Here is a 27048-nt window from a genome sequence, read left to right as displayed (position 1 = left end):
TTAGTCTGATGTAGTCCCATTCATTAATTTTTGCCTTCACTTCTCTTGCCTTTGGAGTCAAATTCATAAAATGCTCTTTAAAACCCAGGTCCATGAGTTGAGTACCTATGTCTTCTTCTATGTACTTGTTTCAGGTCTTATATTTAGATCTTTGATCCATTTTGAGTTAATTTTAGTCCAGGAGGACAAACTGTAGTCGAGTTTCATTCTTTTGCATGTGGCTTTCCAGTTTTCACAGCACCATTTATTGAAGAGGCTTTCTTTTCTCCATTGTGTGTTGTTGCCCCTTTATCAAAAATTATTTGACTATATATATGTGGTTTTATTTCTGGACTTTCTATTCTGTTCCATTGGTCTGAGTGTCTATTTTTCTGCCAATACCATGCTGTTTTGATTGTCGTGGCTCTATAATATAGTTTGAAGTCAGGTATTGTAATGACCCCAGCTTCATTCTTTTTCTTTAGGATTGCTTTGGCTATTCGGGGTTTTTTATACTTCCATATAAATCTGATGATTTTTTGCTCTATTTCTTTAAAATATGACATTGGAATTTTGATGGGAATTGCATTAAATTTGTATATTGCTTTGGGTAATATGGCCATCTTGATTATATTTATTCTTCCTAACCAAGAACAAGGTATATTCTTCCATCTCATTATATCATTTTCGATTTCCCTTAACAATGGTTTATAGTTTACATTATATAAGTCCTTTACATTGTTTGTTATGTTTATTCCTAAGTATTTTATTTTTTTTGTTGCAATCGTGAAGGGGATTATTCTTTTGAGTTCGTTCTCAATTGTTTCATTGTTGGCATATAGAAAGGCTATTGACTTCTGTATGTTAATTTTGTATCCTGCGACCTTACTGTATTGGCTTATTGTTTCTAGTAGTCTTTTTGTGGATTCTTTGGGGTTTTCGATGTATAGGATCATATCATCTGCAAAAAGTGATACCTTTACTTCTTCTTTTCCGATATGGATGCCTTTTATTTCTTTGTCTTGTCTGATTGCTCTGGCTAGAACCTCTAGTACCACATTAAATAAGAGTGGAGAGAGTGGACAACCCTGTCTTGTTCCTGATTTAAGGGGGAAAGCCTTCAGTTTAGTGCCATTTAATATGATGTTAGCTGATGGTTTATCATATATGGCCTTTATCATGTTGAGATATTTTCCTTCTATACCCATTTTGTTGAGAGTCTTAAACATAAAATTGTGTTGTATTTTATCGAATGCCTTTTCTGCATCTATTGATAAGATCATGTGGTTTTTATTTGGTTGTATTCCATTCATCTTTCCTCTGTTGCTATCTTTTTATCTCATGTGCTTCTGTGGTGGTTTTTTCAATGGTGGTTACCTTTAAGTAATGAAAAGGGTTCCTACCCTGTTCATTGTAGCGCACTATTTTGTGAGTACTTTTGCACTCCATCGTCCTTTGCTACTGTTAATCTCCATCCTCTCCCCCCCTTTCTTTTTGTTGTTGTCACAGTTTAAATTTGGTTTTATTGTGTTCTTCTTGGAGCTTTTACTTGTGGCTTTGTTTATTTTTGTTCTTTGTATCTGATTGGAGAACCCCCTTTAGTAATTCCTGAAGTGGGGGTTTTCTGATGATAAATTCCCTCATCTTTTCTGTATCTGTGAATGTTTTTATTTCTCCTTCATATTTGAAGGATAGCTTTGATGGGTATAATATTCGTGGCTGAAAGTTCCTCTCTTTCAGGATTTTAAATATTGGGGTCCACTCTCTTCTAGCTTGTAGAGTTTCTGCTGAGAAATCGGATGATAATATAATGGGCCTTCCTTTATATGTTGTATTCTTCTTTTCCCTGGGTGCCTTGAGAATTTTTTCTTTGCCGTTGGTTTTTGCCAATTTCATTATAATGTGCCTTGGAATAGGTTTGTTGGGGTTAAGAAAACTCGGAGTTCTGTTTGCTTCTTGAATTTGAGGCTTTAGTTCTTTCCACAGGTTTGGGAAATTCTCATCTGTTATTTGTTTGAGTATGTTCTCCATTCCATTTTCTCTCTCTTCTCTCTCTGATATACCAATTATTCTTATGTTATTCTTTTTTTTTCTTTTCTTTTTTTGTATTTTTCTGAAGCTGGAAACAGGGAGAGACAGTCAGACTCCCGCATGCACCCGACCGGGATCCACCCGGCACACCCACCAGGGGGCGACGCTCTGCCCACCAGGGGGCGATGCTCTGCCCTTCCGGGGCGTCGCTCTGCTGTGACCAGAGCCACTCTAGCACCTGGGGCAGAGGCCAAGGAGGCATCCCCAGTGCCCGGGCCATCTTTGCTCCAATGGAGTCTTGGCTGCGGGAGGGGAAGAGAGAGACAGAGAGGAAGGAGGGCGGGTGGAGAAGCAAATGGGCGCTTCTCCTATGTGCCCTGGCCGGAAATCAAACCCGGGTCCCCCGCACGCCAGGCCGACACTCTACCGCTGAGCCAATCGGCCAGGGACATGTTATTCTTTTTGATGGAGTCAGATAATTCTTGTAGGGCTATCTTTTTTTTTTTTTTTTAAATTTTTGAGTCTCTTTCCTCTTCTCTCTGTTGTGCCTCAAGTTGCTTGTCTTCTATCTCACTAATCCTCTCTTCTATCTGGCCTGTTCTATTAGCTAAGCTTGTTACCTCGTTTTTCAGCTCGTGAATTGAGTTTTTTATCTGTTTGATTTTTTTTTGTATTTTTTTGAAGCTGGAAACGGGGAGAGACAGATAGACTCCCGCATGTGCCCGACCGGGATCCACCCGGCACGCCCACCAGGGGCAACGCTCTTCCCACTAGGGGGCGAAGCTCTGCCCCTCTGGGGCGTTGCTCTGCTACGACCAGAGCCACTCCAGCACCTGGGGCAGAGGCCAAAGAGCCATCCCCAGCGCCCGGGCCATCTTTGCTCCAATGGAGTCTTGGCTGCGGGAGGGGAAGAGAGAGACAGAGAGGAAGGAGAGGGGGAGGGGTGGAGAAGCAGATGGGCCCCTCTCCTGTGTGCGCTGGCCAGGAATCAAACTCGGGTCCCCCACACGCCAGGCCGACGCTCTACCGCTGAGCCAACCAGCCAGGGCCTGTTTGATTTGTTTTTATAGTTTCAATTTCCTTGGAAATATATTCTTTGCATTCATTTAGTTGTTTTCTGAGCTCCCTAAATTGCCTTTCTGTGTTTTCTTGTATATCTTGGAGGATTTTTAGGATTTCTATCTTGAATTCTCTGTCATTTAGCTCCAAGGTTTCCAATATATTAATTTTTTTTCCATAGATTTTTCCTCATCTAGCTGTGTTACCTCTCTTTCTTTTGTATCCATGATATTCGATTTTCTCTTCCTTAATGGCATCTGAGGGTGGTTTTGTTGATAGTATTAATGAGATTTAATAAAGAATAAAAAGTTAAAAAATAAAAAGTCGAAGTTGTTTTTTTTAAAAAATTAATAATGAAATAAATAAAAATAAAATAAAATAAAAATTAAAAAAAAGGAAATTATTCCCCCGCTCCTTTTTTCCTCTCCTCTCCTCTTCCCTCTTTCTTGAGAAAATGTTGTGGTGAACTGTGAATAATATTTTATTAAATAGAACAAAGAATGCCTGTAATGGAGGGCCTGAATTGGGGAAAAGTAATAAAGGGGCAAAAAAAGAAAAAAAAGAAAAAAGAAGGGGGTATGGGCCCACAAAAAGCAAATAAGGAAAAAATTTGGGTCAAGAATAAAATTATTTGCTTTTAGGTCTTGGTTGACTAAGAGTTATGATGAGAGGAATAAGAGGGAAACAGGAAAATGGGGGGACAAATTAAAAAAATACTATTGTGTTTAGTGGAACAAGAACTAGATAAAATGGAGATCCAGGGATGGGAGCACCACTAGTGAGTTAAAAACGTGAAGTAAAAACTCCCCAAAATGCCACAAACATATGTTTGAGTCCCAGATAAGATGATTTGTTCGTTATTGAGGTTTGAATGAGAGGAGACGTAAAGGAGAAAGGAAGAAACTAATATAGAGGGAGGAAAGAAAGAGAGAGAGAGAAAAAAAGAGGGAACCCCTTAAAGAAGAAAAAAGAAAAAAGAGGAGAGAGGGAGAGAGATAGAGAATTAAGGGTTTTGGAGTGCAACCCTCATAGAGAGAAAGGAAGAGGAAAGAAAAGATAATGGGAGATGTAACACTTATGGGTAGTGTAGTTCAAGGAGAGGAGAGAGTAAGACCGGCAGAGAGTTAATCGACCAAATTGGAGGAGGAAAAAAAATATCAAGAATGAAGATAAGAGAAACAAACAAATATAATAAAATGGGATAGGTTATAAAGTCTGCAGTTTATTCTTGATTTTGAGAGGTTATCTTCTTGCTTTTTCTTTTCTCTCCTTCTTCCTGGTCGGTGACTCTGTACCCCGGGTTCTGCCCCTTTGGCATGCTCAGGTAGAGGTTTGCTGTTGATAAGTCTCTATGGCGATGTCATGTATTGTATTTTAGTCTCGTTGGCAGTCGAGGCTCATTAGTATTTATAGGCTCCGCCTGTGAGAGAGTCCGTGTTCCTGGAGCCTTTCTCCTAGTCTTTCCTTCCTCAATTAGTAGCCTGATAATCCACCTATGGGGTTGCTGCTGCCTCTGCCTGGATAGTAAGAGGCTCAAAGAGCTGGTAACTCCCCACTCTATTCCCACTCAGCACAGGGCTCTGGGTAAGGCTCAGTCAGTCAGAGCTGCTAGCATAATCAGACGGGGCTTCTGCCCACTCAAAGACCTCTGGCTCTGCCACTCTGTCCGGTAACACGGGCGGGCGCACACTCCCGGGGCCCTTGGAAGAAACTCTCACTCACTATCTGCGCACAGACCAGGATATCAGGCCAGCAGTCTCAACCTCTGAGTGAAACCCCCACCTGCATGGAAAAGTTCCAGCATTGGAATTGGCTCTCGCTCCGTCCCGTGCGCGGCTTTTTCAAGGCGCTGGGGAAGCCCGGAGATTCCGCTCTCGGCCCACACAAAGGCCTCTGACTCTGCCTCTCTGTCCGGTAACACGGGTGGGCACCCACTCCTGGGGCTTTGGAAGGAATCTCTCGCCCACTATCTGCGTGCGGCAACCAGGGGATTGGGGAAAATGGCTGCCCCACTTGTCTTTCTTTGGGTTTGGCGCGAGTGTTAGCTTGTATTGCCCGGGTTGCCACAGGAACAATTTTTCCTCGGCTTGGATCTCCGTGCCACAGCCTGGTTCGGCCGTTTGTGCTGCGGCCTGGATCTATTCACCCCCTTTGCCTGCCTTAGTTTCTATATTCTCAGTTCCCAGTGAAAGCCGCCCTGTTTAGGTTAGTGAGGAAGGCGGAGCATTTCTTACTCCCTATTTCCTTCGGGGTTTGATTATATATTTAGCCAATTTTTTGCTCAACCATACCTTCAGCTGTATTGTGAAACATCTGGAGGCTCCAAGGATAGGTTTTTCTGTTTCTGGTTGGAGATCTTGTTGAGTTTTGGGGGAGATTTATCGGTATCGCTTCCTACCCCGCCATTACTCTGACGTCATCTTTTCCCTTATTTTATTTTTTATCTCTGTTTTTAAGATCTATTTATCATGGGTTCTCAGCAATTTGATTATGATGCTCCTTCGTGTTGTTTTCTTCATATTTATGCTTAGAGTTCATTGTGGTTCTTGCAACTGCAGATTTACAGTTTTATCAAGTTTGGAATACTTTCAGCCATTACTTCTTCAAATATTTTTTCTGTCAATTAACCTGCTTGGAGTTGTCCCATAACTCAGTGATACTCTCAGTTAAAACATTTATTTAAAAAATTATTTTTCTTTTTTTTAATTTATTTTTTATATTTTTCTGACGCTGGAAACGGGGAGAGACAGTCAGACTCCTGCATGCGCCCGACCAGGATCCACCCGGTACGTCCACCAGGGGGCGATGCTCTGCCCCTCCGGGGCATCGCTCTGCTGTGACCACAGCCACTCCAGGGCCTGGGGCAGAGGCCAAGGAGCCGTCCCCAGCGCCCGGGCCATCTTTGCTCCAATGGAGCCTCGCTGCGGGAGGGGAAGAGAGAGACAGAGAGGAAGGAGAGGGGGAGGGGTGGAGAAGCAGATGGGCACCTCTCCTGTGTGTCCTGGCTGGGAATAGAACCCGGGATTTCTGCACGCCAGGCCGATGCTCTACCACTGAGCCAACTGGCCATGGCCATATTTTTCTTTTTTTTAAGTGGGTGAGAGACAGGAAGAGCAGAGCTAAAGATAAGCATCAACTTGTAGTTGTGGCACTTTAGTTGTTTACTGATTGCTTCTCATATGTGCCTTTTTTTTTGCAAGAGAGAGAGAAAGACAGACAGACAGGAAGGAGATGAGAAATGTCAACTCAAAGTTGTGGCACCTTAGTTGTTCACTGATTGCTTTCTCATATGTCTTGATGAGGGGGCTCCAACCAAGCCAGTGACTCCTTGCTCAAGCCAGTGACCTTGGGCTCAAGCCAGCGACCATGGGGTCATGTCTATGATCCCACGCTCAAGCTGGTGACCCTGTGCTCAAGCTTGTAAGCTTGTGTTTAAGCCAGATGAACCCATGCTCAAGCTGGCGACCTCAGGGTTTCGAATCTGGGTCCTCAGCATCCTAGGCCAATGCTCTATCCACTGTGCCACTGCCTGGGCAGGCTCTCATATGTTCTGTGACTTGGGGGCTTCAGGTGAGCCAGTGAACCCATGCTTAAGCCAGTGACCATGGGATCATGTTGATGATCCCACACTCAAGGTGGCAAACCCACACTCAAGCTGGTGAGCCTTGCTCAAGCCAAATAAGCCCACATGCAAGCTGGCAACCTCAGGGTTTTGAACCTGGGGCCCCAGTGTCCCAAGTGGATGCCCTATCCACTGCAACACCAGTGGTCAGGCTAAAAATGTATTTTTCAATTAAATTTATGTTTGATATTATCTTGTATTAGTTTCATGTGTACAGCATAGTGATTGGACAATCATATATTTTACAAAGTATTCCCCTTGATATTTCTAGTACCCACCTGGTACCATACACAGTTATTACAGTATTATTGATTATTGAAATTATTTTTCTCTGTTTTGGATAATTTTTATTGCTGTCTTTGAATTCACTAATCTCTTATTTTGAAATGTCTAATCTGCCATTAATCCCATAGTGCATTTTTTTCTGTTAATTCAAAATATCTTTGTCAGTTGTGTGTCAGTTTTGGTTGATTATTTTCCACATTATAGGTTACATTTTTCTGCCTTTCACCATGCCTCATGATCTATGATTAGATGCCAGATACTGTAAATTTTTATCTTGTATTTTTTTTATTCTTATAAATATTCTTAAGTTTCCCTTTTTGGGGATGTAGTTCAGTTAATTAGAAATAGTTTGATCCTTTGAGTCTTGATTTCATGACTTGCTAGGCAGGTCTGGAGTAATTTTCCATCTAAGGTTAACTATTCCTCATTACTGAGGAAAGACCTTCCTGAGCACTCTATGCCCTACAAATGGGTTCTTCCTGTCTGGTGGGTGGGAACAGGAAGTCAGTGCTGAGCACTCTTCTCTCTAATCATTTGACAGTCTTTTCTTAGCTCTGAGTTGTTTCCTCTCTTAAATGTGCTGATCATTATTCAGAATAAAACTTGAGGAGGACCCTCTATAGATCTCTGGGATTCTCTGTGCAGCTCTCCCTTCTTCAGTATTATTTTCTATGAACTTTAGGTGCTTTGATCTCCCCAGACTTGCAGTCCTGTCTCCTCAATTCAGGGAGTCTGTCTGTCTTCTTTACCTCACTTACCCTCCCCTGTACTGTGGCCTGGAAACTCTCTCAGGTCAGTAGGATTAGGAAATCACAGGGCTCAACTTGTTGGCTTCCTGTTTCTTGGGGATCACTGCCCTTTATTGCTTGATGTTCGAAGTCTTGAAAACTGTTCTTTGGTGTAATTTTGTCTGACTAAAAATTGTTTGGTTGTTTCAAGTGAGATGTAAATCTGTGAACTCTATATATGAATGCCAGAATACTATTTTATGGAATAGATTACTTTTGGTTTTCTAATTATTCACCATTTTAAGACAAGATTTCATAAACATATTTTTGCACTAGACCTGGGTGATTCTAAGAATCACACAGGAGCTATTTATTTATTTATTTTGTGACAGATACAGTAAGAGACAGAGAGAGGGACAGACAGGGACAGAAAGGGAGAGAGATGAGAAGCATCAATTCTTTGTGGTGGCACCTTAGTTGTTCATTGATTGCTTTCTCATATGTGCCTTGATGGGGGGGGTGCTATAGCAGAGCAAGTGACCTCCTGCTCAAGCCAGCGACCTTTGGCTCAAGTCAGTGACCTTGGGCTTTAAGCCAGTGATCTTTGGGCTCAAGCTAGCAACCATGGGATCATGTCTATGATCCCATGCTCAAGCTGGTGACCTTGGGGTTTTGAACCTGGGTCCTGTGTGTCCCAATCTGACACTCTATCCACTGTGCCATTGACTGGTCAGGCTAAATAATATTGATTTTTAAATTCAATCTTTAGGTTTAGAGTCAGTAAGTCTAGAGTGGAGCCCAGAAATCTATATTTTAACAAGTGCCCTTGGTGGAAAACTGATCTTGCATTTGAGATGAGTAAAGGTAGGGGACTTTGTTTTATCTTCTTCACTGAAGAATAACAGTCTGTTGGAAAGCTTCATAAAAATATTTGAAATTTTATAATATAGACCAGGGGTAGTCAACATTTTTATACCTACTGCCCACTTTTGTATCTCTGTTAGTAGTAAAATTTTCTAACAGCCCACCGGTTCCACAGTAATGGTGATTTATAAAGTAGGGAAGTAACTTTACTTTATAAAATTTATGAAGCAGACTTACGGCAAGTTAAAGCATATAATAATAATTACTTACCAAATACTTTATGTTGGATTTTCGCTAAGTTTGGCAGAATAAATCTTTATAAAACAACTTACTATAGTTAAATCTATCTTTTTATTTATACTTTGGTTGCTCTGATATCACCCACCATGAAAGCTGGAATGCCCACTAGTGGGCGGTAGGGACCAGGTTGACTACCACTGATGTAGACTGTCTTTATTCGTACAATTCTAAATATATAAATTTGCATGGTTCTTATTTTATAGTTCTTAGAAGTGGCAGGCAAGACCTGTTTCATTTTCCACTTACACATTCAATCAGCATGCATGGTTACCAAGAGAGGAGATCTGGAAAAATGTAAATTAATATGTAAGGCAAACCTAATCTCATAAGGGGAATGAGAATATAAGGTCTACCAGAAAGTTCTGTCCGTTTTTGGAATAAAACAAAATACAGATTTTTCTTACTGTCAATAAACTTTATTAAATAATATAATTGCCATTATTATTAATGATTTCTTGCCAGTGTGAGGGCAATTTGTATATCCCATTTTTGAAAAATGTTTTATCTTTTGATGTGAAAAATTGAACCAGTGCTTGTTTGATATTTTCTTCATTTTTGAATTTTTTGTCCTTCCAAAAATTTTTTAAGGACAAAAACAAGTGATTGTCGGAGGGTGTTAAGTCTGGGGAATATGGTGGATGCGACAGACATGCTTCTGTAGCATTTCTTCCTTGTTGAAATTTGTAAAAATTACAGTGGCGTAAATGAACTTTATCAGTAGCCATGGGTACACTATCGCTTCACACATAAGACTAACGTGAATCAACTTTGTTTTAGTTAATTTGCTACGTCAGTATGTATACATTAAGTGATAAAAATAGAGAGGCACACATGCGCCAAATAAACGTGCTTACATGTCAAAACTTGAGATAGAAACGGACAGAACTTTCCAGTAGACCTTATACAATGGAGGTTTTATCCTTGAAATATATAAATCAATGTATTCACTCAGCCAACATTACTGTGAACCTTTATGTGGCAGATATTCTGCTAGGTACAGCAATGAATGAGACAGACAGGTCTCTCATGTCTAGGGTAAGTTCACTTCAAACCAATGGAGTTTTCATTATTTTGTCTGCCCTAAATATCTCTCTGAAGAGAGGAACTGACTCATGTTTTCGCTGTTCCCAAGGTCCCAAATTTCAGGGAAAGAATGGCCCAGCTTTGGGTGGAGAGTACTTCTGAACCTACTCCAAGCATGGGGTAAATTCCTGGCCTTTCCTTGTTTACATAAGCCTTTCCCCCTTTGTCTAAACTAGTTCACGTTTGGTCTTTATCCCTTGTAACTAAGGGAGTCCCAATCAATAGGGAAGTAATTACAAGTGAGACGTTACAAATGAGAAAACAAGGGTGTAATAGAATTATATCTTCCTTGGGGGATGGAGCTAGCATAGTTGGACACATTATAGAAGTGCTAAAAGCAAAGAGATCATATGGGTATATATTGTATATATTGCACAGTAATATAATGCTTTTAATAAGACAACTAAGCAAGCAAATGTAGCTGTATTAAATGTAACAGAGAACTATACTCTATTATTGAAGATACATATTTTCCATAAAATAATTACCATTTTTTTTAAGTCAACAACATGGTTCCATCATGGTTCATGTTCTCAAACCTCTTCCAAAGATGTTGCTAGACATCTAGCCCCAAACAATTATTATCTTTTTTTTAAATTAACATTCCTTTTTTATTTAGACAATTAATTTTAACAGGGTGACATTGATTAATTAGGGTACATAGATTCAGAGAAAACATATCCAGGTCATTTTGACATTTGATTATGTTGTATACCCATCACCCAAAGTCAAATTGTCTTATGTCACCTTCTATTTGGTTTTCTTTGTGCCCCTCCCCCTCCCCCACTCTTCCTTCTCCTCCCTTCCTTTCCCCCTGGTAACCACCACACTCTTCACTCTTGTCCAAGTCCATGAGTCTCATTTTTGTGTCGCACCTATGTATGGAATCATACAGTTTAGTTTTTTCTGATTTACTTATTTCACTCAGTATAATGTTATCAAGGTCCATCCATGTTGTAAATGATCCGATGTCATCATTTCTTATGGCTGAGTAGTATTCCATAGTATATATGTACCACATCTTCTTTATCCAGTCATCTACTGAAGGGCTTTTTGGTTGTTTTTATGTCTTGGCGATTGTGAACAATATTGCAATGAACATGGGCTGCATGTGTCTTTATGTACCACTGTTTTTGAGTTTTGGGGATATATACCCAATAGAGGGACTGCTGGGTCATATGGTAGTTCTATTCTTAATTTTTTGAGGAACCACCATACTTTCTTCCATAATAGTTGTACTACTTTACATTCCCGCCAACAGTGAATGACAGTTCCTTTTTCTTCACAGCCTTTCTAACACTTGTTATTACTTGTCTTGTTGATAACAGCTAATCTAACAGGTGTGAGGTGGTATCTCATTGTAGTTTTGATTTGCATTTCTCTAATAACTAATGAAGGTGAGCACCTTTTCATATATCTGTTGGCCATTTGTATTTCTTCCTGGGAGAAGTGTCTGTTCATGTCCTCTTCCCATTGTTTTATTGGATTGTTTGTTTGTTTGTTGTTGAGTTTTATGAGTTCTTTGTATATTTTGGATATTGGGCCCTTATCTGTGTTGTTTGAAAATATCATCTCCCATTTAGTTGGCTGTTTGTTTTCTTGTCAGTTTCTCTTGCTGTGCAAAAGCTTCTTAGTCTGCTGTAGTCCCATTCATTTATCTTTCCTTCACTTCTCTTACCTTTAGAGTCAAATTCATAAAGTGCTCTTTATGGCCAAGGTCCGTGAGTTTAGTACCTATGTTTTCTTCTATGTAATTTATTGTTTCAGGTCTTATATTTAGGTCTTTGATCCATTTTGAATTAATTTTAGTACAAGGGGACAAACTTTAGTTAAGTTTTATTCTTTTGCATGTGGCTCTCCAGTTTTCCCAGCACCATTTATTGAAGAGGCTTTCTTTTATCCATTGTGTGTGGTTGGCCCCTTTATCAAAGATTATTTGACCATATATATGTAGCTTTATTTCTGGGCTTTCTATTCTGTTCCATTGGTCTGAGTGTCTATTTTTCTGCCAATACCATGCTGTTTTGATTATCGTGGTTCTATAATATAATTTGAAGTCAGGTATTATAATGCCCCCAGCTTTGTTCTTTTCCTTAGGATTACTTTGGCTAATCGGGGTTTTTTATAGTTTCATATAAACCTGATGATTTTTTGTTCCATTTCTTTAAAAAATGACATTGGAATTTTGATGGGAATTGCATTAAATTTGTATATTGCTTTGGGCAATATGGTCATTTTGATTATATTTATTCTTCCTATCCAAGAACAAGGAATATTTTCCATTTCATTGTATCTTTTTCGATTTCCCTTAACAATGCTTTGTAGTTTTCATTATATAGGTCCTTTACATTCTTTGTTATGTTTGTTCCTAGGTATTTTTATTTTGTTGCAACCATGAAGGGAATCATTTTTTGAGTTCCTTTTTTGATGTTTCATTGTTGGCATATAGGAAAACAATAAACTTCTGTATATTAATTTTGTATTCTGCGACCTTACTGTATTAGTTTATTGTTTCTAATAGTCTTTTTGTGGAGTCTTTGGGGTTTTTGATGTAAAATAATTCCCATTTTAAGGAACCAGTAAACAGAAGAAACACACACTTTCACTAGGATCATAGAAGACAGAAGAGAGAAGGGCTTCTTTAAGGAGACTTTTGGGGCAAGTTTCAAGGCCATTTAATACTTTCTGGATAAAGCAATTCAGGGATACAGTTTTATACTTTTACTTAGTCTATGTTTCTGTGTAGTCAGACTTCACATAAAAGACCACATAACTGTCACTGGGCTGCTTTAGAACACGATGATCACAAGACACTTCTGGGCTGCCTTCTTGTGGTCAATTTCATCTTCCTGTCTGCTTGGCTCATCACTCCTTGTTCCTGCCTCTCTGACATAGCCTTCTGTCCTTTATAGCTCTGTCATAATTGTTCTTGTTAAACAAACTGTGCTAAACTGTGTATCTGCTTTAATGTAGGTAGCCTTGTGGAAAGTGAACTCTGGGTAGGGCTGATGTCTTGTCTGCCACTATGTCAGTGGCATCTAATATATATAGTTATCTGCACATAGTAGGCACTTAAGAAACATTTGCTAAATCAGTGAATGAATATATAAAATGACTGAATGGAATATTAGACTTTCAGAGTTGCGTGGGATCTTGGGGATCATTTGGTCAAGTATGTTTTTGGCAACACTTGCTAAGCAAAGTATGAGCAAACTGAGGCCCACTGACATGAAATGATTTGCCCAAGGTCCCCCAAAGCAGCTACTGCCAATGCTCTTAAGTCAAAGATTTGCTTGGAGAGCACTAGAAGGGATGAGGTAATTTGCATGTCCCTTCTTGCTGCAAGTGCTGGAATAATATAGTACAATTGGCAAAGAAGAGTAAATGAAAATTATAACTGGAAATGTCTACAGTTGAGGGCTCTCTGGAAATTGCAGTCACAGAATCACTGCTCTGTAACTTTTCTTTTAATTTGGGCAACTTTCTTAAAAAGGTAATTTGTTTTTCCATATATATCCAATATCCCTTTACAGTGCTCTGAGGAAATATATGAATGCATTAAATTTGAATTTTTTCCCCTGCAATTATGATTCTTTCCCCAAATTTAGAACTTTCCTATTATTCCGTCTCAGTAAGTAGCATCATTGTTTATCCAGTCGTGAAAACCTGAAGTTTAGGGTCATTCTTGATGAGGGATTGTTTCTCATTCATTTCCATTGTAAATCTGTTATTAAGGTCTATTAATTTTATTCTTTCATTAAACCTTTTTATGTCTTCCAGTTGATACCCATTTCCCTAGTTTACAGTTCCATCACCTCTTCCCTGTATTACTATAACAATAGCCTCTTAACTGGGCTCCCCATACCCACTGTTGTCCCCCTCCAATACTGGGGAACAATTTTTTTTTCATTTTCTGTTGCATGAGGTTTTAGAACTGTTTCTATTTATTTCTGCATCGCTGATTTCAAATCTGAAATCTGCTTTTTGGTGCATGCTCTAGTTTTTATGCAATTTTTTTTGTATTTTTCTGAAGCTTGAAACGGGGAGAGACAGTCAGACAGACTCCCGCATGCGCCCGACCGGGATCCACCCGGCATGCCCACCAGGGGGCGACGCTCTGCCCCTCTGGGGCGTCGCTCTGTTGCGACCAGAGCCACTCCAGCGCCTGGGGCAGAGGCCAAGGAGCCATCCCCAGTGCCCGGGCCATCTTTGCTCCAATGGAGCCTCGGCTACAGGAGGGGAAGAGAGAGACAGAGAGGAAGGAGAGAGGGAGGTGTGGAGAAGCAGATGGGCGCTTCTCCTGTGTGCCCTGGTCGGGAATCGAACCCGGGACTTCTACACGCCAGCCCACCGCTCTACCACTGAGCCAACCGGCCAGGGCTTTATGCAATTTTAATTACTTTTTGTTACAGTTAATGGCATGCATTGGTTTTTAAATTGGAGTTAAGGGGCAATGACTCTTGGATTGAACATAACCACAAGGCAATTAATGTTTTACAAACATCACTTTTACATAACTGTAGTTGTTTTTAAATGTAAAAGTTATTATCTGATAAAAACACCCTCTTATTTTTGTTTTTAAGATTGAATCATGGCTTCTTTGAGTAGGTGTAAATGTAAGAATAGTCCTGACACCTTCTGTTATATATGTGGCTGTTACACACTTCAATGTCAAAGACGCAGTATTTCACCATTTGTGATACGTGCATATATTGCCTATTTTCAGCGGTTCCAATTGGGTATTCAACTCATCCGCGAGAAGATTATAATGACATAATAATTATCCTCAACTTTCTGAAGTATGAGGAGCATAACTGGATCATTTGTGTGGATCTTAAAATGGTAAATTTCCTGCTAGGACAATAGAGAGGTTTCATGAAGTATCTTTGCTTTCTGTGTTTGTGGGACAGCTGAGCTCAGGAGAAACACTGGACACAGAAGGAGTGGCCAAAACGTGAAGCTCTGGAAGTAGGGATGCAAAATTTTGTGAATGAACCTGTATTTAATCGAGACAGGATCATTTTCCCCCCACTTCACATCAAACTTGGCTTAATGAAGCATTTTGTTCAGGCTTTGAATAGAGAAAGTGAATGCTTTCAACATATTAGTTCTGCTTTTCCTGCCTTATCTTTCGAGAAGATAAAAGCAGATGCATTCGATGGACCTCAAATTAGAACCCTCATACGTGACGAAGAATTTTCCAGGAAGATGAGTAAGGAGGAGAAAGCAGCATGGCAGTCTTTTGTGGCAGTTACAAAGAACTTCTTTGGCAACAAAAAAGCAGAAAACTATGAACTTCTGGTTCAAAGGATGCTGTTGGCTTTCTGTGACATTGGATGTAACATGAACATTAAGATTCACTTCCTGAACAGTCACCTTGATAAGTTTCCCGAAAATCTTGGAGCTGTTAGTGATGAGCAGACTACTGCTGGAGCATCAAACGAGATTGTCCTCAACAAGTACACAAAAGCAAGAGCTACAAATGCAAATTTTTGTCTGAATAGAATTTAGATAAGTTTTAGACAAATTTTATGATTAAAATAAGTGTTTTACACATTATACGAAGTGAAATAAGTAAATCAGAAAAAAACAGAAACTGCATTATTCCATACGTTGGTGGGATATAAAAGTGAGACTAAGAGACATTGATAAGAGGGTGGTGGTTACGGGGGGAGGGGGGAATGGGAGAGGGAAAGGGGGAGGGGGAGGGGCACAAAGAAAACTAGATAGAAGGTGACAGAGGACAATCTGTCTTTGGGTGATGGGTATGCAACATAATTGAACGACAAGATAACCTGGACATGTTATCTTTGAATATATGTATCCTGATTTATCGATGTTGCCCCATTAAAAAAATAAAATTATTAAAAAATAAGTGTTTTAATATGTTCTATTTCAAAATTGTAGACAAATTCTGATGCAATATCTTTAGTATATTAGTGTATTTACTGCATTATATAAATTATTATATTTTCACAAAGATGATGCCCAAGAAGACATTCTACTTCATTATGTTAAAAATTTTACAATAAGATGAAAACCTAAAATCTTGAATTGCAAAAAAATTGTAGCTTACAGAGAAAAACTAATTTCAGATTTGAGATCAGCACACTCGAATTCGGTAAGAACAAGTGTTTTTGTAGATGCAACAACAATTTTGTTTCCCAGTGGTATCCCTTCTCCAGAGTGATTACTTCTCAAATGAAAATCTGTTTATTGCCCTGCTTATAACTCTTTTAATATCTTCTTGATGTTTTTAAGATAAAGGACAGAATCTTTAACATGTCTTTCAATATTTGTGTGGCCCTGTTCCTGCCAGTGACTGTTTTCTACAGTCCAGTTATGGTTTCTTCTTTCCATTTTGAGACTCTGCTAAGAGCTTTTTTGTTTTGAGATTTCTGCACATGCTACTTGTTTTGCCTGGATGGTCTCTACTTTGCCCTACCCACCCTTGGCCCCGATTTTTTCAGTTAACATCAAGGAGCCTTTCTTTGATCTTTCTAATCTAAGTTAATATTATTAGAATAACGTAGGGGTCAACATCAATTCTATTTTCAACATCAATACTTCAAATTGTCTTTTTTTCCCCTGCCCCAGAGGTTTTCACACTCTGGAGTTATATACCAGGTATGTCTTCTTCTTCTTTTGTTTTTCTTTTTTTGTAAAGTTGAAGAGTGATTATGAAAGAAGAGGTGGGAAGAAGAACCGACATGCCTTAGACATGATGTCAGCACAACAAGTCTGGGCAGCCATGGGGGCCTGTGGTGAAATGAGGATCTGGTAACTGATTTCTTTAAAACTATCCAGGCCCTACATCTCTCCCCATCTCCTAGTAGTATAAGCTGAAGTTAGCTGCTCTAACTCATACTGGCATTTTATAAGACTATAGAAAACTTTTTTTTCCCCACTTACCATTGGTTCATCTGTGTTCTTTTGGAACTGAACCAGCCGAACTCTGGTCACATTCTCCATATCCATGTCTCCGTTGGCGCTCTCTGGAGAATCACCATTTAAATAGGGAGAAGTGGGAGGAGGTGTGACCCTCAGTGCTTCGTCACTGTAAACTTCATGTGCCACTACGTCGTGTGTCTGAAGTAAGGCCTAGTATTTTATGAAGGAAGTAAAATATTAGTAATAGTACTATTCCAGCAGAAATTTATTCCATAAACATGCATATAATTATTCTTTGCCTCTCAAAGGTATATCTCATCTACAGAGAACTCAAAGCACATTACACCTAGATACAACTATGCTCTGATTTCTTCATGACAAATAATCATGATAGATTAAGAAATGAATGAGTGAGTAAGTCAACTAATGCACTTGCTTACTGATTGCTGGGTTAGAGGTATATTCTGATGCTATAAGAGAGTACCAATTAAATTGCTCAAATAAAGGCTGACATAATGTAATTTAAAATAATTTAGTCAAAATAATCATCTGTGAACAGAGGTGGCAAATTTGTACTGGGGCTTAAAATGGAAACAAATTTAAAAAGAAACAGTGCAATAATTGGTATACTGAGCAAATATCTTTCATTGACGGTATTAACAATAAATGTGTTATACAACCCAAAGGATGAAGATAATTTATAACATGAATTAGCAAAAGAAATGAAAAAACACAGAAATGTACCTGAAAAAAATTATAATTTTCCAAAATATCACATATGATACGGAGCTCAAAATCTAAACCTACCTGATATTCTTTTTATTCACTTCTATTTTTTGGAGACCTTGACTAAATGAAACATAAGTTGGCAATTATCATTATGACTTTCTTTTTTTGCAAAGCCTTTTAACAAAGAAAAGTTATTTCTTTGTATTGATATCTGCATATGTTATCTTGGTGGAAGTGGATAACAAATATTCCTATTTCCCTAAAAAGGGGTATTTTTCTATTCACAATGCTTTTGGTGCCATCATAAAAAAGTTTTTAATAAGCATTAAAAAGTTTTTAATAAGAAATGTTTAATAACATTTAAACATTTCTACTTCAAAGAGAATTTTACAGCTGACTATCAGTATGTTTAGAGCATTACACATTATATATTTTTTGTGTGCTAACTATAGATTCAGTTCTTTTTAAATTTATGATCTATGTGGAAATATCTGGAGATAATGAAATGCATTTAAAATTCCTTTAAAAGTATAACTCTTAGCATCTCAAATTAAGTTATTTAATTAAAAGGCTTATCAAAGTTATGGCTTGGCTATTTTAATTTTAAAGCCTTGCATATGAGGCAAAAATAAAGTAACAATGCAGTAAAGTTAAAAAGAAGGTGGTGTTGATTTGTCACTAATAGAGCATGTGCTTGGAGTAATATTTGCATTTGGGTTTCTAATGGATACGGCAGATAGTTCCAAAGTTTCAGAGGGCTGGTCTAGACTGGGCTGTGGCTGAGGGGAACCAAAGGGGCATTCAGTAAGCAGTGCACAGCTTGAGCGCAGGGCTCCGCAAAGGCCCTGGCGACCTTGGCTTCCTGACCACTGCCCGACTATACGCTGCACTGGTACCCCACGTCCAAGTGTGGAGGTTGCACTTTAATTGTGCCACTTAAGAGACTAAGACTTAGGGCAGAAAGCAAAAATCAATAATAGACAAACTGAAACGCTTCATTTGCTAAAATTAAGTTAATTATACCAATTATAGATATGTCTCCCATAATTAATGAATTTTGAAAAACATGCTTTGTATGCCTGGGGGACATATAGCCAGGTAAACAAAGAACCAAGCTTTCCTCAGGTTATATACCAGTTACCTGGGTTGGAGAAAGTGTTTTATGCTGCTTTTTACAAATGATTTCAATTTATCCTTTTAAATATATAAGGAACAACTTGCATTTTAATGTATTACTTATAAGGGAAGGATAAACCCACAATCACAAAATAGTAACGAAATTGATTTTTAAAAGAAAAATGCTCAAAGTATGTCATCAAATGAGGTCATATTTGATATTAAACACAATGTGTCATTGTAAAAGACTGCTACCACAAAATAAAACTTAACCTGAAGCTCCAATGTGTCTGCAAACAGAAAACAAGGGGCCACTTACAGATTGTTTAAAAAGCCATTAAAAAGAGCATGTCAAATAAAAAAGAGGAAAGTCAAAGTTTGAATATTTTTCTTCAAATATGTTATGAGGGATGATTGAGCAATTGTTACCAGGCTGAAATAGCTATTATTTTTGATTACATAACAAGAACATATAATACGGGAGAAATACTCATTTTTTTTGTATTGTAGTTAAGATATAGAAAGGACACTAACAATTTCAGATGTGAGTGAAAAAATCTGATTACTCTAAAATGAATAGAAAAAATATGAATTTCAGGTTCAAAAAAGTGAATTCTTTGGCTTCTTAATTACAAATCATAAAACTTTCCACTTAATGAAACTTTCTTGACAATCTAAGGTGATTTTAACCGTTTTTTTTCTTCTAGGTTTTTATTACTATATAATTTAAAATAAAATTATCACCATACTAGAGTTTGATATCTTTTTTTAAATTGAATTTAATGGGGTTCAAGTAGTGATGTCAGAGAAATGGCACTGTAAGGAGTGATACTAATAAATCTCTCCAAAATTTCAACAAAATCTTCAACGAGAGACAGAAAAATCTATCCTTGGAACCTCCAGAAGTCCCGCACTGAACGCAAAGGTATGATCAAGCGAAAAATTGACTAAATATATAATCAACCCCGAAGGAAAAGAGAGAGAAAGGAACACTCCGCCTTCCTCACTAACCTAAATAAGGGCTGCTTTCACTGGGAACTGAGAGAATAGGAACTAAGGCAGGCAAAGGGTGTGAATAGAACCAGGCTGCGGCATAAATGTCCGAGCCAGGCTGTGGCACAGACATCCAAGCAGAGGAAAAACTGTGCTTGTGGCAACCCAGTCAACACAAGCTAACGGTTGTGCCAAATCCAGACAAAGAAAGGCAAGTGAGGCAGCCATTGGCCCTGATCTCCTGGTTGGCACGCACGGAGAATGTCTGAGAGATTCCTCCTAGAGTCCCAGGAGTGGGCGCCCGTGTTCCTGGACAGAGGGGTAGAGTCAGCCTTTGTGTGGGCTAAAACCGGAGTCTCGGGGTCACCCCTGTGCCCTGAAAAGCGGCGCATGGGGAGTCCGCAGGAGTGAAATTCCCTACACTCGAACTTCTCGGGGCAGGCGGGGCGTCTCACCCGGAGTGAGAACCCGCTGGCCTGACATCCTGGTCGGCGAGCACGAATAGTGGGTGAGAGATTCCTCCGAGTGCCCTGGGAATGGGTACCTGAGTCCCAGACAGAGGGGCAGAGTCAGAGGCCTTTGCGTGGACTGTAATCAGCGTCTCAGTGTCACCCCTGTGCCCTGAAGAGTGGCACGCGAAAGCGAGATTCCCTATGCTTGAACTTCTCCAGGCGAGCGGGGTGCCTCACCCAGCCATACAAGCTAACAGACCTGTGAAGGATTAACTTAATCCACAGTCTGCTCACCTCCCAACTGACCTACGTGACCCCAACTGACAAGATCTCTCTCAGGTCAGCGATCTAAGACAAGAGGGGTGATATTTTTTAGTTCCTCATGTTATGCTATGCATTTAGGGGTGGGGGCAACCTCTGATTAGCAGGGCTTTCATACTCAGGGCTATATGTTAAAAAGAGGGATTTAGCAGCTTGTAAGTCCTCCTGCTTTGCAAACAGCGACTAGGACATCTTTTACCCAGCCAAAACAGGTTACAAAGTGCCAAAAGCCTGCGGAAAGTGGTCCCACAGAGTGCTGAGGCATTCGGGACATGCCTAGAGGCACATAGAAAGGCACCTTGAAAACAATTGGCTTCCAGCCCCGCCTGATTATGCTAGCGGCTCTGGCTGATTGAGCCTTACCCAGAGCCCTGTGCTAAGTGAGGATAGAGTGGGGATTTGCCAGCTCTTTGAGCCTCTTACTCTCCAGGCAGAGGCAGCAGCAACCCCGTAGCATGATCATCAGGCTGCTAATTCAAGAAGGAGAGATTAGGAGAGAGGCTCCGGGAAAATGGACTCTCTCACTGTCTGAACCTGCAAATGCTAATGAGCCTCGACTGCCAACAAGACTGAAGCCTAATATATGACATCGCCACAGAGACTTATCAACTGCAAACCTCTACCTAAGCGTGCCACAGCGGCAGAACCTGGGGTACAGAGTCACAGACCAGGAAGAGAAAGAGAAAAGAAAAAGCAAGAAGATAACCTCTCAAAATCAAGAATAATCCACAGACTTTATAACATATCTCATTTTATTATATTTGTTCGTTTGTTTCTCTTATCTTCTTGTCTTGATTATTTTCTTCTTCTTCCAATTTGGTCATTTAATTCTCTGTAGATCTTACTCTTTCCTCTCCTTGAACTACACTACCCATAAGTGTTACATCTCCCATTATCTTTCCTTTCTTCTTCCTTTCTCTCTATGAGGGTTGCACTAAAAAAACCCTTCACTCTTTCTCTCTCTCCTTTTGTTTTTTTTCTTCTTTTTGTGTTTCCCTCTTTCTGTTTTTCTCCCCCTATATTAGTTTCTTCTTTTCTCCTTTACTTTACCTCTCATTCAATCCTCAATCACGAACAAATTATTTTATTTGGGACTCAAATTTTTCTTTGTGGTGCTTTGGGTGTTTTTTCTTTCACTTTTTTAACTCATTAGCAGTGCTTCCAACCCTGGCTCTCCATTTTATCTAGTTTTCGCTCCACTAAATACAATAGTAATTCTTTAAATTTTTAAAAAAATTTTTCCGCCTGGCCTGTGGTGGCGCAGTGGGTAAAGCGTCAACCTGGAAATGCTGAGGTCACCGGTTCAAAACCCTGGGCTTGTCTGGTCAAGGCACATATGGGAGTTGATGCTTCCTGCTCCTCTCCCCTCTCTCTGTCTCTCTCTCTCTCTCTCTCTCTCTCCTTTCTAAAATGAATAAATAAATAAAATATTTTAAAAAAGTTATTAAAAAAATAAAAAATAAATAAAATTTTCCCCTTTTTCCTGTTTCCCTCTTATTCCTGTAATTATATCTCTTAGTCAACCATCACCTAAAAGCAAATCATTTTATTCTTGACCCAATTTTTTTCCTTTTTGCATTTTGTGGGTCCATACTCCCCTTTTTTTGCCCCTTTATCACTTCTCCTCAACTCCGGCCCTACATTATAGGTAGTTTTTGTTCTATTTAGCAGGATATAATTCACAGTTCGCCACAATTTTTTCTCAAGAAGGAGGGGAGAGAGGAGAGGAAAAATAAAAGGGAAATAATAATTTTTTTAAAACTTTTTATTCATTATTAATTCTCATTAGTACTATCAACAAAACCACCCTCAGATGCCATGAAGGAAAATGAAATCGAATATTATGTATACAAAAGACAGAGAGGTCACACAGATAGATGAAAAAAAAATCTATGGAGAAAAATTTAATATATATTTAATATATTGGAAACCTTGGAGCTAAATGACAGAGAATTTAAAATAGAAATTATAAAATACTCAGAGATATACAAGAAAACACAGAAAGGCAATTTAGGGAGCTCAGAAAACAACTCAACAAACACAAAGAATATATCACCAAGGAAATTAAAACTATAAAAACAAATAGAACAGAGATGAAAAATTCAATTCATGAGCTGAAAAACGAGGTAACAAGCTTAGCTAATAGAATAGGTCAGATAGAAGTACGATTAGTGAAATAGAAGACAAGCAACTTGAGGCACAACAGAGAGAAGAAGAAAGAGACTCAAAAATTTTAAAAAATTAGAAAGCCCTTCAGGAATTGTCTGACTCCATAAAAATGACTAACCTAAGAATAATAGGTATATCAGAGGGAGAAAAGAGAGAAAATGGAATGGAGAACATACTCAAACAAATAATAAATGAGAACTTCCTAAGCCTGTGGAAAGAACTAAAGGCCCAAATTCAAGAAGCAAACAGACACCGAGTTTTCTTAACCCCAACAAACCTACTCCAAGGCACAACATAATAAAATTGGCACAAACCAATGATAAAGAAAAAATCCTCAAGGCAGCCAGGGAAAAGAAGAATAGAGCATATAAAGGAAGGAATAATAGATTATCATTAGATTTCTCAACAGAAACTCTATAAGCTAGAAGAGAGTGGATCCCAGTATTTAAATTCCTGAAAGACAGGAACTTTCAGCCAAGAATACTATACCCATCAAAGTTATCCTTCAAATATGAAGGAGAAATAAAAACATTCACAGATACAGAAAAGATGAGGGAATTTATCATCAGAAAACCCCACTCCAGGAAATACTAAATGGGGTTTTCCAAACAGATACAAAGAACAAAACAAAACAAAACCGTAAGTAAAAGCTACACCAAGAACACAATAAAACCAAATTTAAACTGTGACAACAAAAACAAAAAAAAAGGGGGAGAGGACGGAGATTAACAGTAGCAAATGATGATGGAGTGCAGAAGTACTCACAAGATAGTGTACTACAATGAACAGGGTGGGAACCCTTTTCATTACTTAATGGTAACCACCCTTAAAAAACCCACCACAGAAGCACATGACTTAAAAAAGATAGCAACAGAGGAAAGAAGTATGGAATACAACCAAATAAAAACAAAGGATAGAAAAACAAAAGAGAAGAATCAAACAAGACACGAAACTAACAGAAAGCAATGTATAAAATGGCAATAGGGAACCCACAAGTGTCAATAATTACACTAAATATAAACAGATTAAACTCACCAATAAAAAGACACAGAGTAGCAGAATGGATTAAAAAAGAAAATCCAACTGTATGCTGCTTACAAGAAACTCATCTAAGCAACAAGGATAAAAACAAATTCAAAGTGAAAGGCTGGAAAACAATACTCCAAGCAAATAACATCCAAAAAAACGCAGGTGTAGCAATACTCATATCTGATAATGCTGACTACAAAACAGCAAAAGTACTCAGAGACAAAAATGGTCATTTCACAATGATTAAGGGGCACTGAATCAAGAAGACATAACAATTCTTAATATATATGCACCAAACCAAGGAGCACCAAAATTTATAATACAGCTATTTATTGACCTTAAAAGAAAAACTGACAAAAATACAATCATACTTGGAGACCTCAATACAACACGGATGGCTATAGATCAGTCATCCAAACAGAGAATCAATAAAGATATATTGGCCTTAAACAAAACACTAGAGCACCTGGATATGATAGACATCTACAGGACATTTCATCCCAAAGTGAGAGAGTATACATTTTTCTCCAGTGTACATGGATCATTCTCAAGAATTGATCATATGTTGGGCCGCAAAAATTACATCAGCAAATTCAGAAAAATCAAAGTTGTACCAAGCATATTTTCTGATCATAAAGCCTTGAAACTAGAATTCAACTGCCAAAAAGAGGAAGAAAACCCCACAAAAATGTGGAAACTAAACAACATACTTTTAAAAAATGAATGGATCAAAGAATAAATAAGTGCAGAGATCAAAAGATATATACAGACAAATGAAAATGACAATACGACATATCAGAATCTATGGGATGCAGCAAAAGCAGTGATAAGAGGGAAGTTCATATCACTTCAGGCCTATATGAACAAACAAGAGAGAGCCCAAGTGAACCACCTAACTTCACACCTTAATGAACTAGAAAAAGAAGAACAAAGACAACCCAAAATCAGCTGAAGAAAGGAGATAATAAAAATCAGAGCAGAAACAAATGAAATAGAGAACAGAAAAACTATAGAAAAAATTAATAGAACAAGGAGCTGGTTCTTTGAAAAGATCAACAAAATTGACAAACCCTTGGCAAGACTTACCAAGGAAAAAAGAGAAAGAACTCATATAAACAAAATCCAAAATGAAAGAGGAGAAATCACCACGGACACCGTAGATATACAAAGAATTATTGTAGAATACTATGAAAAACTATATGCCACTAAATTAAACAATCTAGAAGAAATGGATAAATTCCTAGAACATACAACCTTCCTCGACTGAGTTAAGAAGAAACAGAAAGCCTAAACAGACCAATTAGTAGGGAAGAAATAGAAAAAACTATTAAAAACCTCCCCAAAAATAAAAGTCCAGGCCCAGACGGTTATACTAGTGAATTCTATCAAACATTCAAAGTAGACTTGATTCCTATTCTACTCAAAGTCTTCCAAAAAATTGAAGAAGAAGCAATACTCCCAAACACATTTTATGAGGCCAACATAACTCTCATACCGAAACCAGGCAAGGACAGCACAAAAAAAGAAAACTACAGACCAATATCTCTAATGAATACAGATGCTAAAATACTAAACAAAATACTAGCAAATCGAATACAACATATTAAAAAAATAATACATCATGATCAAGTGGGATTCATCCCAGAATCTCAAGGATGGTTCAATATACGTAAAACGGTTAACGTAATACACCATATCAACAAAACAAAGAACATATCAAATGTCAAAATATCCTTGAGATGTTTCCTCTGAGCTTGTTTTCCCTGATTTGTCAATGTCACCTCATTAAAATTAAAAAAAAACACAAAAAACCAAAGAACAAAAACCACATGATCTTATCAATAGATGCAGCAAAGGCATTCGATAAAATACAACACAATTTTATGTTTAAGACTCTCAACAAAATGGGTATAGAAGGAAAATATCTCAACATAATAAAGGCCATATATAATAAAGCATCAGCTAACATAATATTAAATGACACAAAACTGAAGGTTTTCCCCCTCAAATCAGGAACAAGACAGGGTTGTCCACTCTCTCCACTCTTATTTAATGTGGTGTTAGAGGTTCTAGCCAGAGCAATCAGACAAGACAAAGAAATAAAATGAATTCATATCGGAAAAGAAGAAGTAAAGGTATCACTTTTTGCAGATGATATATTCCTATACATTGAAAACCCCAAACAATCTACAAGAAGACTACTAGAAACAATAAGCCAATACAGTAAGGTCGCAGGATACAAAATTAATATACAAAAGTCCATAGCGTTTCTATATGCCAACAATGAAAGATTTGAGAACGGTCTCAAAAAAATAATCCCCTTCATGATTGCAACAAAAAAGAAAATACCTAGGGATAAACATAACAAAGAATGTAAAGGACCTATATAATGAAAAGTACAAAGCATTGTTAAGGGAAATCAAAAAAGATACAATGAGATGGAACAATATCCCTTGTACTTGGATAGGAAGAATAAATATAATCAAAATGGCCAAACTACCCAAAGCAATATATAAATTTAATGCAATTTCCATCAAAATTCCAATGACATTTTTTAAAGAAATGGAACAAAAATTCATCAGATTTATATGGAACTTTAAAAAACCCTGAATAGCCAAAGCAATCCTAAAGAAAAAGAACGAAGCTGGGGCATTACAATACCTGACTTCAAACTATATTATAGAGCCACGACAATCAAAACAGCATGGTATTGGCAGAAAAATAGATACTCAGACCAATGGAAGAGAATAGAAAGTCCAGAAATAAAACCACATATATATGGTCAAATAATTTTTGATAGAGGGGCCAACAACACACAATGGAAAAAAGAAAGCCTCTTCAACAAAAGGTGCTGGGAAAACTGGAAAGCCACATGCAAAAGAATGAAACTCGACTACAGTTTGTCCCCTTGTACTAAAATTAATTCAAAGTGGATCTAAGACCTAAATATAAGACCTGAAACAATAAAGTATATAGAAGAAGACATAGGTTCTAAACTCATGGACCTTGGTTTTAAAGAACATTTTATGAATTTGACTCCAAAGGCAAGGGAAGTGAGGGCAAAAATAAATGAATGAGACTACATCAGACTAAGACGTTTTTGCTCAGCAAGAGAAACTGACAACAAAATAAATAGACAGCAAACTAAATGGGAAATGATATTTTCAAACAACAGCTCAGATAAGGGCCTAATATCGAAAATATATAAAGAACTCATAAAACTCAACAATAAACAAAGAAATAATGCATTAAAAAAATGGGAAGAGGACATGAACAGACACTTCTCCCAGGAAGAAATACAAATGGCCAACAGATATATGAAAAGATGCTCATCTTCATTAGTTATTAGTGAAATGCAAATCAAAACTGCAATGAGATACCACCTCACACCTGTTAG

The 27048-nt window shown here is 38.2% G+C and overlaps 1 protein-coding gene across 10 annotated transcripts in view; it reads right to left on the bottom strand.

The window, feature by feature from the left end:
* Positions 1-27048, bottom strand: part of CASK (calcium/calmodulin dependent serine protein kinase) — a 516731-nt gene that overhangs the window by 65953 nt on the left and 423730 nt on the right. For all 10 annotated transcript variants that reach the window (XM_066357577.1, XM_066357582.1, XM_066357576.1 and 7 more), the window contains one exon: positions 16864-17052. In XM_066357577.1, coding sequence (XP_066213674.1) covers positions 16864-17052 — 189 coding nt within the window. The remainder of the gene's footprint in view (positions 1-16863; positions 17053-27048) is intronic.

This window comes from Saccopteryx leptura, chromosome X, assembly GCF_036850995.1.
Source record: "Saccopteryx leptura isolate mSacLep1 chromosome X, mSacLep1_pri_phased_curated, whole genome shotgun sequence".
Classification (NCBI taxonomy): domain Eukaryota; kingdom Metazoa; phylum Chordata; class Mammalia; order Chiroptera; family Emballonuridae; genus Saccopteryx; species Saccopteryx leptura.
The sequence above is the reverse complement of the archived record's forward strand: the minus strand, read 5'-3'. Positions and strand labels throughout refer to the sequence as shown.